Source organism: Manduca sexta, chromosome 20, assembly GCF_014839805.1.
Source record: "Manduca sexta isolate Smith_Timp_Sample1 chromosome 20, JHU_Msex_v1.0, whole genome shotgun sequence".
NCBI classification, from domain to species: domain Eukaryota; kingdom Metazoa; phylum Arthropoda; class Insecta; order Lepidoptera; family Sphingidae; genus Manduca; species Manduca sexta.
Genome location: NC_051134.1, coordinates 1,341,647 through 1,359,090, shown reverse-complemented (window position 1 = coordinate 1,359,090; position 17,444 = coordinate 1,341,647). Strand labels below are relative to the sequence as shown.

At 35.6% G+C, this 17,444-nt stretch overlaps 1 protein-coding gene across 2 annotated transcripts; it reads left to right on the top strand.

The window, feature by feature from the left end:
* The first annotated feature begins 1,427 nt into the window (after window positions 1–1,427).
* LOC115445707 (esterase FE4-like) lies at window positions 1,428–14,076 on the top strand. 2 transcript variants are annotated; one of them, XM_030172088.2, is made up of 5 exons: window positions 1,428–1,674; window positions 1,750–1,883; window positions 1,960–2,106; window positions 8,931–10,231; window positions 13,046–14,076. In XM_030172088.2, the coding sequence occupies exons 3-5, from the start codon at window positions 1,963–1,965 to the stop codon at window positions 13,257–13,259; spliced, it is 1,659 nt and encodes a 552-aa protein (XP_030027948.2). In that variant the 5' UTR covers window positions 1,428–1,674; window positions 1,750–1,883; window positions 1,960–1,962; the 3' UTR covers window positions 13,260–14,076. The 2 variants fall into 2 exon arrangements, with proteins under 2 accessions (XP_030027948.2, XP_030027956.2); XM_030172096.2 differs by lacking the exon at window positions 1,750–1,883 and having other exon boundaries at window positions 1,500–1,674.
* Window positions 14,077–17,444: the final 3,368 nt, after the last annotated feature.

Here is a 17,444-nt window from a genome sequence, read left to right as displayed (position 1 = left end):
CTAATCACTAACTAGACGTGAATTTAAATTCTTTACTTGCCAATACTTGTTTAGTTACCCAGATTAAAGCCGAAACAAAATGTATGAAAATGGACCTTGAGGTATCGCCTTAAAATATTTCACTTTTACCATTTAGTTAATGTTTCTAAAACGTAGGTTTTACCATAGTTCGGAATGTTACAGTAACATGATACTACATTGTAAAGGTATCTAAACCCTCAGATTAAAGACAAATAATATAGATTAGAGACTAAAATAAAAGTAACAAAACATCAATTTTATTCATTGTGGATAATACAGCTTCTATACACGAGTGAATGAAACAATAAATACTTCATAGTTTTTAATTATTTCTAAAGTCATCAGATGAAATGTCAATTGGATACATTGGTTAAAACTCAGAACAATAATACTAAAGCGTTTTTTTTTTAATTTTATAGATTTGAATTACGAGACGAGCTTGCCGTTCGCCAGATGCTAAGCGGTACGACCGCCCGTAAACATACGAAACACCATCCAAACTTTGATTTATAAAGTATTCTTTGGTATTCCACTGCGATCGTTATCCTGAGACAAGGTGTATTAAGTCTTTTTATGTCCAGTAGTTACACTGGCTACAATGTCCTTCAAACAGAAACTACACACTGCTGCTTGGCGGCAGAAATAGACATTGCGGTGGAACCTACTCAGACTCTCACATTAGAGAGACCTACCACCAGTAAAAGCTATAAATGTCATGCTAAAACAGCTACTATTTATATTGATACTATATTACCTACTGGCTTGGATAAGGTGACAAAAAGAGATGTATACTCATTCATGGATCCGAAATTCACAAGATTTTTTTTTATGTCAATTGTATTCAAGTTAGGTTTGTCACAAGTTTTCACGTAACTTCTTGTACTAGTATGTAATATAACTGTATTCTTTTTCATTCATCGATTACACAAATCGATGAATAAAAAAGATATTTCAGATACAGTTCGTAACTAATTAATAATTCAGATAGATCAATATTACTTTTTCTACTTCAAACGGACTTTTTCCGGATAAAACCATCATTTACGTTATTTTACGACATAAGTTGCATATAATATTGACTTAAAATAAGTGTTTATCTTGTAAAAGTTCTATAAGTATAATATATTTTTTATGATATGATATTTTTTTAGTTTTCCTATTACAAAATGAGTGTATTTCGATCCATGCGTAATATGTGCGTCGGTGCATATAAATGTGTGACAGACGAGAGTCATGTCATGTTTCGGATCAAAATCATTTTGAGAGACCAGGCACAAAAAAATGTATCCGGAAAAAAATGTAATGCTATATTAATTCATTCAGAACGTCGTCATTCCAGAAGTGTAAGCCCAGGCTTAGGGCCGGTTTTCTTCCGTTATCAACACTGAATAGATACTTCTTTTTAATAATATAGACCAAGGATTTGGTAATTAACGTCATTTTGTATGGAATCCGAAACGTTTTGGATTCAGAAACGGAATTTCCGAATGCATAGCCCAGCTTTGAGCTCAGCTCAAAATTTGAGCACCTGCTACTTAATGACATTTGACATTGACACATTATTAAATGAATGTTGATACCTTGGTTGGAAAATTATCGTCAGGCAACGATGAAGCCACAATCTAAAAATTAAATTGAATTGAAGTTGTAAAGGTCGGTAACTACATATTATTATATTTATTTTATACATCAAATAATAACTTTGTGATATTATTAATGTGATTTCAGTGTCATGTTGAAAGTTTGTAAAAAAACTGTAATACTTAACAAAAAAGGATTAACTTACTTTAGTGAGGTAACCACAATTACTCCAAAAAACCACATTTGCCCGCGTCCCATAAATAGATATTGTAATAATCCATGTAAGTACAATTATTTAAGTATGTATAACATCGCTGGTATGTACAAAACTGAAAGTTTTGTTTTGTTGGATTTTAGAAAATGAGCCAGCCAAAAGATTTGTCGCGCATAACCACAGAGGATGGCGTCGTAGTTGGATATGTTGAGAGGAGGGATGAAAAAACATACCACAAATTTAGACAAATTCCATATGCTAAACCACCCCTAGGAAACTTACGATTTTTGGTAAGTTGTTAATGTTTTATCTAATACAAAGTATACCCGATAGTTAAGTTTCTAATGAAATAAAGTTCTATATATAGTGATAGTAACTAGGGACACTTAAAACCTACTGCAAACTTGATACCTACAATACAATCACAACCACTATTACTAAGGCAAAACCTGTCCAAAAGATATCACTAGGATATTTCTCTTTTTTGAAAATTATGGCTGGGACACTTGATTTTGATACTAGTTTTCAAGAATTATCTAAATTATGCTTTGTTTAAATAAAGTTTGGACAAAGTACTGAACACTGAAAAAGAAATAAATTTATTTAATACATAGTTACAAATTATTAATTTACAAAGTAAAAATTTAAACACTGCATTTGTAAAGAAAAAAAAGATACTGTGATTTATTTGAAAGGAATAAATGTGTAAAAAGCTATTGCTATTAATTTGTTGAATATATTGATTCTATAGATATAAATAAACAAATAAACATATATACATATCTAAAGCTACAATTTATTTTTTATTGCTAAAAGAAAAAAGACTGCAAGCCTGGTGATTATTTTTCCGATAAAAAGTAAGACCAATACAATTAGCTTTAGTCAAAAATGAGAAATGCACATTAACATGCCCAGTATATTATGTTTTACACTTATTTGGATTTCTTCAATACAAATAAAACTGCAATCTAGTTGATAAAAAAAAATGTTTAGTATGTGAGACCTAGCTATAGCTGAGCCAACCAACTGACAATATGTTTATTACTATTGTATATTGATAGAAAAAATAAATCATTATATTGTTAAGATTTCATACTGAAAAAATGCCAATGTGACTTGTAACAAAGTCTATGCAATCTCAATGTTATGGTCTGGATAACAAGAAACAAAATCTTGCACAACAAGAACTGTTATCCTACTAATATTATAAATGCAAAAGATTGTGAGGCTGGATGTATGGATATATGTATGTTTGTTCCTCTTTCTCGAAAAAACTACTGAATAGATTTGGATTAAACTTTACAGTAATATTGGTTACACATCAGAATAACACATTAGCTAAAATTTATAATGATTTTGTGTAATTTGGTCATAATATAACTCAGGAAAAAAATTATCCTGGAAAACTCCTTCAGGCGGGCGAATCTGCGAGCAAAAGCTAGTCCTATAAAAAAATTAAAAGTGTTACATAAATCATACCTTTATAACGGGATAAGCAGAGGTGCAACCAAGGCAACCATGTGTTCTGTCCCATGATGTGATAGGTGAGCCTATTACCATATCAAGCACAAATACCCGACTCTGGGCTAACACTGAACAGAAAAACCCAATACCACTATGCCCTATTTGAAATACAAATTCAGGAACTCAGAGTAGTGTCATACTGAGTGCTCAATACAACCACACCACATAGATATTAACACAAATGCACAAATATTTTAATTGTATATGTACCTACATATTATTAGTGGCAGCCTACCAATGGTACTTGTCACATCACTCCCTCTATGCAAATAGAATTATATACAATGTACTGTAATAGTTGGTGTCTGTCTGATTGTAACAACTGTCCTTTTTATAATGGATATCTGACTAAAAGATACGACAATATCGAGATCTGAAGCCAAACTGTTTATTGTAAACATATTTCGTATTACCCTCATTAATTAAATATTAATTTGACAAGTGTGACATTACAAATATATAACATATCTTTCCCTCATACATTTAGATTATTTAATAACATTAATCAATTACAACATGAGCCCCAATCAGTTGACAAATTTATAAACTAATTACTCAGTCATTAAACTAGGTACACCAATTATATCTGGCCACAACTCAGGAGGAGGTATTTCAATAGGTGGCTCAGATGATATTGAATCTGAATAGGATCTTGGTGATCGAGATCTAGATGTCACATTAGCCTGACTCGAATCATCTTGACTACGAGCCAATATTTGATCCACATGTCTTCGTTGCAGTTCACCATCTTCTGTTCTCACCATATAGGATGTAGGACCTTCTACTATCTCTACTACTGCCCTTTTCCATTTTTCTCCAGGCCCATATATACGAATAAGTACTGGCTGATCATCTCTGAATGATCTCTTTGGCGAACTCTGCGCAGCAGTATCCAATTGCAATTCATTGCGATTTGGTGTCACATCTGGATGCAAAACAGACACCGCTGTTTTATATTTGCGGCCATTTAACATCTCAGCTGGGCTTTTACCAGTACTAGAACACGGTACTGTGCGGAGGTGAAATAAAACTTTAGAGAGCTTCTCATCCCATGGCATGCCTGAATCCGATAATTTCTTCAATTTATTTTTAAAAGATTGTATAGCTCTTTCAATTTGGCCATTAGATGCTGGATGATATGGCGGAGAGTACAAATGTCGAATCCCATTCCGTTGTAGGAATTCATTAAATTCACTGGAACAAAAGGTCCTACCATTATCTGATACCACAACATCTGGAAGTCCTTGAGATGCAAATATTTTTCTGAGGACAGAATTCACAATAGCACTATTCATAGATGGCACAATTTCTGCTTCCAGCCATTTACTATAGCTATCTATCAATAACAGGAAGGTTTTACCCTGAAACGGGCCTGCAAAATCCACATGTATTCTTTTCCAAGGCTTTTCAGATACCATCCATGTTTGTGGCGATTTAGGCGGATTATTCCTGACAGCTTGGCATTGGTGGCACTCAGATACAATTCGCTCAATCTCTTTGTCCATTTCGGCCCACCAAACATAACCTCTAGCATACGCTTTAGTTTGCACAATTCCCGCATGTGGGGCATGTAATAATTTTAACACTTCATTTTGCAGTGAAGCTGGAATAATGACTCTGTTGCACCACAATAAGCAATCTTTATTATGTGAAAGAGCCTCCTTGCGTAGCCAAAATGGTCTTAAGACCGGATCTACATTTGAGCTTGGCCAACCATGAAGCACATGGAACGTCACCTTCTGTAACAGTGGATCCTTTTTTGTTTCATATGCCACTCTGAGAGCATCGAGTTCCCAACCCCTTGGTGTCTCCTCCAATAATAGCACTTCTTTAAGAGGTCTTTCCTCTACACTTGCCGTAGGAACCGTCCATCTGCTCAAAGCATCTGCGTTGCCGATTAATTTTCCCGCTCTATACTTAATGGTATACTGGTAACAACTTAATTTTAAAGACCAGCGTAACATCCTTGGTGATATTTGCTCTGGGATAGGTTTAGCAGGATTAAACAGTCCTATCAATGGTTTATGGTCTGTAATAATGCAAAAGGTGCGACCTGATAAATATTCATGAAATTTTGTTAATCCAAACATTATGGCTAAAGCCTCTTTGTCTATTTGCCCGTAACGTCTCTCGTGCTTCTGTAACGTTCTTGATGCCATCATTATAGGTTTTTCAGTACCATCATCCATAACATGTGCAATAATTGCTCCCAGACCATAGTCCGATGAATCACATATAAGAAGTAACTCCCTTTCTAACTCATATCCTACCAAAGTTAAATCTGAAGACAGCAATTCCTTTGCTTTATTGAAAGCGGTTTGTTCTACTTCACCCCAAACCCAAGGTCTCTTGGAATCTAATAGCCTATATAATGGTTCCAACAATGTTGCTTTATCTGGCAAAAACTTTTCGTAAAAATTGTATAAGCCCAGAAATGCTCGTAATGTTTCTCTACTCGTCGGGGCTGGTTTCTCACGAATCTCTTTTACTTTGGTTGGTGCCGGATGCAATCCATCTGCATCAATCACGTGACCCAGAAATGTGATGCTCTCAGCTGCAAATATGCACTTAGAAACGTTAAGGCGAAAACCCATCTCATGCAATTTTTGTAGAACTTCATATAGACGTTTTTCATGTTCACTATTGTTCCTTCCCATAACAGCAATATCATCAAGTAGACAAGCCACCCCTTCCATATCCGCAAACGCTGTAGACATTACTCTTTGAAAAATAGCTGGCGCTGCACTTACTCCAAAAGCTAGTCGATTCATTTTCATTAACCCAAGAGGTGTGTTAAGGGTTAAAAGCATGGCTGTCTTTTCATCCACTTGCAGTTGTGTATAAGCTTGTTTCAAGTCCAGCTTACTGAAAATCCGACCGCCGCTTAACTTAGCAAAAGCCTCTACCGATTTAGGAAGTGGAAACGCATCCACATCAATTGCAGCATTGACCGTAGAACGGTAATCTCCACAAATACGCAAGGAACCGTCTTCTTTCTTTACAATTCGTAATGGAGTTGCCCAATCTGAGTACTTCACTGGTGTGAGAATACCCTGGTCTACCATACTTCTCAACTCTTCATTCACTTGGTGTTTTAATGGGAATGGTATTACCCGAGCTTTCAAAAATCTAGGTTTAGCATCCCCCCGTACATGTAACGAAACTTTTGGCCCCTTGTATTGTCCCAGTCCATCAGCAAATAAGCCAGGAAAGTCGGTCATTACATTGGATACCTTATCTTCGGACCAATTAAGTCCTGCTATCTGAATATTTAATGTCTGGAACCAATTTCTCCCTAAAAGGCTAGGTCCAGTGCCTGATACTACTATCAAATCGCAACGGGCTTCTTTTTCCCCTAATATCACCTGTACATTTATGTGTCCAAGTACTTTTAATGTTTCCCGAGTCCATGTTACAAGTTTGGTCTGAGTAGGTCTTAGAGGAGGAGGAAATGACCATAGCTTTCTGTATGTATCCTCTGATATTATACTCCTTGATGCTCCGGAGTCAACTTCCATGAGTAATTTAGCACCATCAATGATAATGTTTACCGTTATTGGTGGTTGATATTTTTCATAGCAGATATATACACCCATCATCATTTCCTCGTTAATTATTGCCTCATTATGGGTGTCATCAAGCCTGGATATATCATTTACTTTACCGGATTTTCTGGTACATGCTGCAGCTATATGTCCAAATTTCTTACAATAGAAACATCTAGCTTTAATGAACTGACACCTTTCTCCCTGTTTGTGCACTCTTGCGCAATGTTGACAATTGTTTGTTTGTATCCTGCCAATATCCATAGGTTCAGTAACATGGAACGGAGTTTGCTTCAATGCCTCACTACTAGGGTACAGATCAGGGAATGTCACTTGATAATCAAGACATATCTGTAATGCTGTCTCATATGAGAGGTTTTTAGTTTTTAATAATTCCCTTTTCAAGCGATTGTCGCGTACTCCTAATACTAAACGATCTCTCAGCTGGCGTTTTAAGTCCACAAAGTTGCATTTAACGGCCAGCAAATTAATTGCCGCTACAAAATCTTGCACGCTTTCAGTCTGTAATTGTAGGCGCTTATGGAACTTTCCCGCTTGTAGTATTTCGTTAAACTCAGGCTCGTAAAACTGATCCAAAACTTTCAAAATGTCCTTAAAGTTTACGTTAGTCGGACGATTTGGAACCAAAAGTGAAGCAATCAGAGAAAAAGTCTCCTTTCCGCATTGAGACAAAAACACAGAACGGGCTTTATCAGCGTTGCTTTCGTCATAACCCGCGGCATCGAGAGCGCACAATAATTGTTCTTTATAGTCACTCCACTTATCAGTTTTAGGGTTAAACTGTCCTGGAAATACTATGTTCGCAAGATTTGACGCCATTATCCACACAAATACTTTAATTTTCAACAGTCGCCAATAAAAGATACGACAATATCGAGATCTGAAGCCAAACTGTTTATTGTAAACATATTTCGTATTACCCTCATTAATTAAATATTAATTTGACAAGTGTGACATTACAAATATATAACACTGACATAATGTAGAAATTAGTTCAATTCAATTGGTGCATATTTTCTACAGCGTTATCATAACAATCGCTAGAAAAATTCGTGTGAATTTAATCACTTCACAGGCATATGCATATACACCCAGTAAAAAAGTCCTTCTTTTTTTAAGTCGATCAAAAAGAAGAACAATTGTAACTAAGTATGGATTTTTAATAATTCCCGTAAACTTTAAACAAATAGCTTGTCACCCGTCCATATATTTTGTAATGTTTTACAAAAACATGGAATTTATTTAGTTTATATTTCTTCAAATATATTTATAATTATTTTTATGATTTATTTATATTTATTAGTATTATATGCCTACCATGTTTGATTCATTTTCAAATATTAGGTAGACTTTTATGAGGCTAACAACCTTTTTTTTATTAATTAATAGATACAATTTACATTTAGAGGAATTTAGGATTTTTTAATAAAAAAATCATTTTATTAGGTGGTCTAGCTCTCTTTATCATAGTCATATATGTGATTTGACAATACAACATTAAAATTATATAGTATTAGCTACAATGATACATTTACTTTCGAATATAGCAATGGGTAATCATAATTAAAATATTGTAATTTTTCTTTTTGGCCTTGTTTATTCTAGTCGCCCACGTTTGAAATCCAATTATCCTGTTAGAGTATATAATTATTACAATCCAAACCATCTGATTTTTTTTCTTTTACTATTTTCCTAGAATATTCATAAAACACAGGTATTTGTAATATATAGGTGTCAGACGGAATACTTATCTGTACTTACATAGTCATTTGTAAATAAATAAAATCTAACTCACAAATGGTCGCTGATTTCAATCAGAACTAAACCATAACATAGGGAAAGAGGCGCGTTGACACTAAACTTGAGTTTAGTGTCCACAGTTTGCAAAGATTGTCTGAAATATTTGGGTGTAAGAAGAGTTAAACAAATCACTTAAAACAAATATTAGTTACTAGATGATGGCTGAACATTTATAGGTCCTATGATTTTAATTATGTTTGTTACATTTCTTTTATATTTTGTAGCCACCTTTACCTGTTACTCCCTGGATGGAAGAATTAGATTGCACAAAAGAGCCATTGACAGCTGTAACTTGGGATTTTAATCAGAAAATTGTGGGATCCGAAGATTGCCTTTTTGTTGATATCTCTACACCAAATACCCAACCAGACAAACCTATGGCGGTCATGTTCTGGATTGGAAGTTATGCATTTTTTTACAACATGGACTTTCTATTTGATCCTTCACATATTAACAATCAAGATATTGTGTTGGTTCGTTGTAGTTTTAGGCTAGGAGTATTTGGATTTCTTTCTACTAATGACATGACAGCCCCTGGAAACTGTGGTTTGAAAGATATAGTATTGGCTTTAAAATGGGTAAAAAAAAATATACATCACTTTGGTGGAGATCCCAATAATATAACTATATTCGGAAACAGTTCAGGTGGAGCTGCTGTCCACTACCTTATGCTATCACCTATGGCAGCCGGTTTATTCCACAAAGCAATTATTCAAAGTGCAAGTGCTTTAAACAACTGGGCCATAGAGAAAAATCCCACTCAGCCTGTTATGGACTTGGCCAGAATATTAGGTATAAACACAACTTGCAAAGTAGAACTACTTGACAAGTTAAGAACGACGTCTGTTAATGATATTATGAAAGCTTGCGCAATGCTAGATGCAGAACTATCTAAAAATAAAGAACTAATTGACTCCGTTTTTAAACCTTGCATTGAAGTTGAATTTGAGGGTCAATCAGCTTTTATAACTAAAAGCCCAGCACTGCTTATGAAAACAGGAAATTTTACCAAGGTTCCGTTAATCATAGGAAGTAATAATATAGAGGGTGCTGTCATACAGTTTATAATAGAGGATTATTACGATTTTGAGAAGTACAATAAAAATGTTAACTTACTTGTACCAAAATCACTTGGAGGAGACCCACATACAACAAAAAATATAGGTCAACAACTTTTAAGATTTTATTTGGGCGGAGAAGAACAGCTTCGTGAAGATACTAGAACACAATACTTACAACTTATCAGTGATTACTACTTTTTATACTATGTAAATAAAACGGTAGCTCTACTTAGTAAACATTCAAACAATTGTCCAATCTACTATTATGTAGTCAATTATGCAGGAGAGTGGGCAGTTCCAAAGGATTTACATCTATTCAATACACCTGGACATTGTGCAGAAATACCATTTGTGTTTGGTATATTATCAAACAACGATGGTGAAACTCTCATTAAAGGTAGCAGAGATTCAGTAACAACAAGAAACAGAATGGTGAAGATGTGGACAAATTTTGCTAAATACGGGTAAAGTATATTTTCAACCTCAATATGTAATAGGCTCGTTGATAATAATAAAATTATATATAGAGTAGATTTTTCACATGGGGGAGCAATAACAGCTACCTTAACTGCTGTAGCTACATGAAAAGGTACTTACTTAGCAGACCTTTACATTTTTTTGAACACATTAAAATCTACATTCAATGATTTTAAAAATAATTACACCTTTCTCCTTAAAGTGAAACATCAGCTCTTTTCGCTGTAGTTTTGTCGTTAAATGGCGTTGAAGTTAATGCAAAATACTTTGTTCTAGGCAAATTTTTACTACTTGTGAGAATAAACTATTATGATGTTATATAACGACAAATGGGCTATCAAAAAATAAAATATTTTTTAAATTCGAACCAGTACTTAGTTCCTCAGATTAGAGCGTTCACATAAAGAAATAAACTCTTCAGCTTTATAATAGATAGGTAAAAATAATGCAACGATAGGCCCTTAATAGGTGTAACTTCTGTATGCCGCCTTATTAATCCTGGTTGACTTAGGCATTTTGACATACAATCTGCAATGTAAAACAAATGAAAAGCAAAATTAACTTCGAAGTACCCACGAGAATTATTATAAATAAATTTGGAATTGTATCGAAAAGCATATAAACGCTCAAAGCGAGAATGGTAGTGTTAGGTATTATACAATTTCGTAGTTTCATCACATAATATATTTTTTTTACTTTTTGCAAGACGTTCTCCCTTGCATAACATTTCAATTCTCTAAAATATGTAAAAAATATTTTTTTTCTATTGAAACATAATACGGACGTTTTATTGAACGTTTCGAATCATTGGAACCATAATAAGTTTAAATAGAGAGCAATCAAACAACCTTCGGTGTTTGGTACCAAAAACCCTAAAGATTTCTATCCTCTACTAAAAATTTAGAGCTGTTTAGATTTTTATTTATTAATGGAGTGCCCGTTCAGAAATCAAAATTAAATACGAAATGTACTTAAGAAGAAAATAATTATTATTTCGTGATTAATCTTGTATCGGACGTTTTTATTTTCAACAGGATAAACATATATTGTACCATATCACGATCATTTTTAATATGAAATCACTAGAGAAAGATTTTTTGAAAATTATTGAAAATAGGCAATTTTTAAACGAATATTCGGACTTATGTGGGTATATATCGGTCTAAACTTACAGTCTGGTATGAAGTCATTATATATCATATTTTACCTGCCTTTCGTCCAGTTATTCACCATTCAAATGAAAACTACATACGTATTATTATGTATATATTTTTTTCTCTTTTATACGGTATTGTATAGAAATATGATTTCACACCACGTATCCCAAGTGAGAGGTTAATAAATCAGAAAAAAATATATAATTATTAATTTATCTATCATCACATTTACAAATTGCGTTGTATTAAATATAGGTACGGTTCTCTAGGTAATCTTATAGTATTTTTAAATCTAAAAATCCGCACAGGAAAACCGCATCCAAAAATAGTGGCATTGACATGTGATGAAACATATAAATTTCAATTTAGACCCAACTGGATAGATACCTATTGATGTCATCTAGGTTCATTTCACGACGGTTAATAGGAGCGGCAACATCGGTTACAATAAATAAAATCAGAAATAATGTTTTCTATGCCACTATGCTCAATCAGCCCTCAGCTCACAGTAACAAAAATCTTGCAAAATTCTTTAAATGCCAATACTTGTTTCAATACTCAGAATAACTGGGAAACAAAATGTATGGTAAAGGTCGTGAGATTCAACCTTAAATACAAAGTTTTGGTTTGTTTAACAGCGCATTGAAGTATAATTTCCTACAAAATGTACAAAGATTATTTGGAATTTTTATGCAAGCAGATCTTAATGTCTTCAAAAATGATGGACAGTCTCCAAATAAAGTTTTCTTGTAGCTACAACGATTAAGGTAGCTGCCCTTGCTGTCCTGTCCCAAAATTTTACTCTGTATATAAGACAACAGCTAAGTACATACAAACTGTACAGAATGAAACAGCTCGATTAAATCGTCTAAAACAAAATATCAATATTTTAATTATTATCAATTCCAGTACGAAACCCAGTGAAAGAAAATATAGTTACCGTAATAAAAAAAAAGTCTTACGCATTTAGATAAAATAAAATTTCCTGCTGCATTCGTTTGTTGTCATTTTCATCTACCAAAATTCTTTGAGATTATTTAACTATATATTTTTTAATTTCTTATAAATTTATAAAGTAATTGAACGTACACACTTACCGTTTTCAATAAACGATCTTAATCTTAATCTTCAATCCGATCTCGAAAATGTACCAATCAAAATAAGTCATTTGAAAGTTGAAAAAAAAACTTTGTGCTAATTGGTCCATGTTTGCGAAAAATTGTAAAAAAGGGATTGGGATCGTTTATTGAAAACACCTATTAGTTGTTCCATCCTGTTTAAAGCCGAAAAAAATATTAATTATAGTTTTCGTAATGTAGTTCTTACATATAAATCCGCTTTTAAAGGATTTTACGGAAATCTTTATCCAAGGCTAGGCGGATTGTAATAATGGCTAGAAAACAATACTTCCGAAATAATAAATAGGAGGTGAAATGTCAAATAACAAAAACGTGGAACGCGTGGATAAAAATATGTATAAGTAAATATGCAAGGATAAAATATAATTCATAAATGATCTAACACAACTCACACCTAATGTTAGCCCGCCACGTATTTTTCTATCTATTTAACCACCTGATTTTATTTTATTACAATTTGTTATAATGAATGGTTTCATCATTAACCAACTTGTTGTAATTTCAGAAACCCTACACCAAATGAGGATGACCCACTACTCCAAATTACTTGGGACCCAGTTGATAACAGTGAAAGGCTAAATTATTTAAGTATAGGTTCAGAACTTACAAAGGGAAGAAATCCATATTATGAACGAATGAAGTTTTGGGATAATCTCTACAAAGAACACACATTCCTCCGAGTGCAAATGTACTTTAATGATTTGGGTGTATGTTTTTGAATAATATAAATATTATATTTATATTAACACAAGGTACAAAATGCGTACTGAGACACGTACCTACAGCTACTAATTTAGCCACTTTTAAAAATATATTTTTAAAGATTTAATTACGATAATGTTATTTAACTATAGATTTATCAATGTACTTTTCATTGGAATATTAAAAGTTCCAGTTTTCACTTGGCAAGACCAAACAATAATGACTTTCAATAATGCCAAATTAGTGTTTAAGTCAAATATTATTTACCGTTAAAATAAAAGAAGAATGTTTATGTAACAGTGTGTTTTTAATTTGAAGCACTATCTATATATAGTATAATCAATTCACTCAAAATGGTCTTGGTATGAAGAATATTAATAAATAAAGCAGACGAAAGAATCTAAATAAACAGATATTATTTAATAACAGTAATTTTAAATGTAATAATGTTTGTATAAATCGACGGTTGTAAGGCTAACTGACACATTTTTGGTGATATTAAGTTATATACATACTTAGAATTTGTGTAACTTTCTTTCGTTTGAACCTAGTTTAAATTTTTAAAATAAAAAACGCATCTCAAGTCTATTTGCTTTACAATTGTCGCGTCGATATATCACATATATTTTTTTTTAATCTATTGGCTTCGGTTACAAAAATTTATAAACATTGTGAGAATTTTGCGTGACTGACCTCTTAAAGATTTTTTTTCATATGGGATGCCTTTGTACGATTGAAAGTTGGGGTTTTTACAACTCTATATATTTTTTATCTGGATACGACTGCACTCTTCCGCACTCGTACAACGACTAACCAATAATGACAAATTTAAAAGACGCTCATCTGGCACTGTTCGCGGCTGACACGGCGATCTACTCTTCACACAGAGACCCGGATCAGGTGGTGCGCAGTTTGCAGGCCGCAACCGACAACCTCGGTGCGTAGTTTCGCAAATGGCGCATCACGATCAACCTCTCCAAAAGCCAGGTAATTCTTTTCACTAAGAAAAGGAAAGCCCAAACACCTCACGCATCAGTTAGTATGTCTAGTCAAATAATTCCATGGACCAATAAGGTCAAATATTTAGGAGTGCTCCTTCGTCCCACACGTGAACGCGGTACGCGCGCGAGCCGCATTCGTGATGGGTAAATTACAATAGCTTATAACTAAAAATATGACTCGGATCTGTACTGCCTGTGTTAGGCCGATAATAACACACGCATCGCCCGCGTTCGCCCATATACAGCCTGCTCGACTTCAGCGTCTGCAGGGCTTTCAAAAAAAATTTCTAAGACGTGCACTTTGTGACCCGTGGTACGTTCGCAACCTCCACGTGAACACCAATATGCCGACTATCAGGCGCTTTGTACATATGGCTAGCAGACACTATTCGATCGGGCGCGGCGAGGTATCATCAATACCTACGTTACTTAGGCAAAATTCGATCTTTACTCCATTTAACCGCGCTAAATGGAGACGACCGCGTTCAGTTCTGACAGACCCATTATACGATATCACACTGACTATTCGTCGTAAAAACAGTTCTTGAAACTTTTACACTCCACAAGACGCCGCATTCCCCGTCTGCCCGACCCTTCTAATAGTTCTGGCCTGCGTACCGACGAATACGGTAATGGTTAGCATCCATTATAATCGTTGCTGTCTCATTTTCACCTAGTGACCGTCCTGAGCCGAGTTTTGTAACACGTTAGTAGGTTGCCCTCAGCATGGTCGCTTAATATTTAAGGGTTGCGAGCGCCTAAAGCACTCACCCAAAAGTTCGAGGTGTTTGTATAAGCTGGCCCTTACCAGGCTAACAAACGTAGGGTAATGTTAAAAAAAAGTAAAACCAATAACAAAAGTCACAATGGCATAAATCTGATGATCTTAAAGGTGATGACATCACAGCGACCGCCGATTGCCTTGAGAAATTAAGATAAGCTTTAAATGAAATAAAATACAGTGGGGTCAAATCCGTTGAATAATGACCATAAAACATCAGCAACATCAATTAAAATCAATGAAAGATGACATTGCTTGTGTTATAATAATTTCTTAGTAAACCGAATATAAAATTTAAATATTTTTTACATTTCAATCGTTTTTGGAGTTGGTTTTTAACAGCATATTTAACACCAAGAAAAACTCGTTGCCTAATATAGACATATGTATAATGTATTATGTAAGTGCCCACTTTTCCTTATTCGCACTGTTTCACTGGCAGCTTCTTATGTGACCATACTCAATGAGGCCAAATTTTTTTAGGTCTGCAAACCTTTTTTATTTTTTTTTTTTTTTTTTACGTAGGTAAATCTTCAGTTGACTATCTCCCGCCTTCGTGTCAGACTTTTACTGACTAAGAACCTACGGTGTTCCCATCCTTTGCCTATGTGCCTAGGTCCAAGATCCGGTGGCATTGAGACCTAGGCAGGCACCGGCCCTAAAGGGCCCCGCAAATTATCCTGACACTGCTCTTCGAGGCGCGCGTGGAACACTACGCGCCGTACACACGGGCCGTTAGGGGTGTTTCGGGCGACGAGCTACCCAATGCTCGTCACCCGACGGTCCGCGCCTACGGAGGCCGACGATCCTCAGCAGACGTTCGACGCCCGCGTCTTGTGCGTCTGCCGTGGCGGATGGGACGTTGGGCGCTTTGGCGCCGTATCCGTTCCGCCACCTCCTTTGCGAGCATCACGTCCTCGCAAAGGAGGTGACTGCGTCCCACTCTCTCGCCCCGGAGCATGGCTTCTACCAGGCCCCGACGCGAGAGGTCTCCGCCACCGATGGCCGTTGTGAGAACACGGCGGTGCTCAGCCCAAGCTGGGCACACCTCCACCGTATGCTCCACCGTGTCCTCCGGCCGATCCGCACAGTAAAAACACGCGGGCGTATCCTCCACCCGGATCCGATACAGGTACCTGCCGAAGCAGCCGTGACCGGTCAGTACCTGCGTCGTCCGGAATGAGAGGACGCCGTGACGTCTCGTCAGCCACACCTCGAAGAGGGGACTTACCGCCGCTATCGTGGCGTGCCCAGCCAAGGGTTGCGACAGTCGTTGTCGCCATTCCGCCATGAGGTTCTGCCGGAGCTCCGTCCGCCGCGCGGCAATTTGTCGCGGTAGCGGGAGCTACGCCCGGCTCTACGCCTCCCCGCGCCACACATACAGTGACGCAAGGACCTTCGCCTCGAGACCCCATGGCGGTAGTCCGGCAAGGAGGCCCGCCGCCTCGCAGGAGATCGTGCGGTATCCCCGTATCAGCCGTATGGCCATCGCTCTTTGTGGCGCGTTCAGAAAGCGGCCTTGCCGCCGCGCCACAGCTGCGGACCATACGGGGGCACCGTACAGGGCCATGGACCGCACGACTCCTGAGGTCTGCAAACCTCACTTGGTTTATTTGACTATCAGCAGACTACCGACTACATTTTGGTGCTATCCCAATACACAAAAAACTTTGTATATACAATTACTTAGTAGGTAGTTTCTTTACTTCTGTAATACCCTACCTCCTCATAATTATATGTAATACGAATTGCAATAAAAATTATATTGCTTTAATTCTTTAAAAATATCTAGTAGGTGGTTAGGTACTATTTTCGCCGTAAACCTATTAAAGTAATAGCTTAAGGTCCATTTTCATACATTTTGTTTCACCTTTAATCTGGGTAACTAAACAAGTATTGACAAGTAAAGAATTTAAATTCACGTCTAGTTAGTGATTAGTTCTCGCAGTTGAAAGAAAAACGTAAAAATAATTAATATGCATGGATATTTCGGCCTTTAAAATTTAATACGACGAAATTTTAAAGGCCGAAATATCCATGCATGTTCTGGGTAACTAATTACCCAGATTAAAGGTGAAACAAAATGTATGAAAATGGACCTTGAGCTATCACCTTAATATAAAGAGATTTATTACAGTACTTACCTACCTCTGTGAATAACTTCCGATAAACATTCCTCATATCGTAATATTTATTGATAAGATTATTTTTCATTATTAAGTTGATATCACGTGCCTAGAAAGATATTACCAATAAGTTCCCAGATAAGTAACTCAATAATATAACATATATTTATGTACATTAACCGTCAATGTCAATATAATTTTTGTTGTTTTAATTATAATTTGTTATTGATGATTTTTGTATAGTTTTCCTGTTGCATGATTAACCACCATTTTCAATAAACGATCCCAATCGCC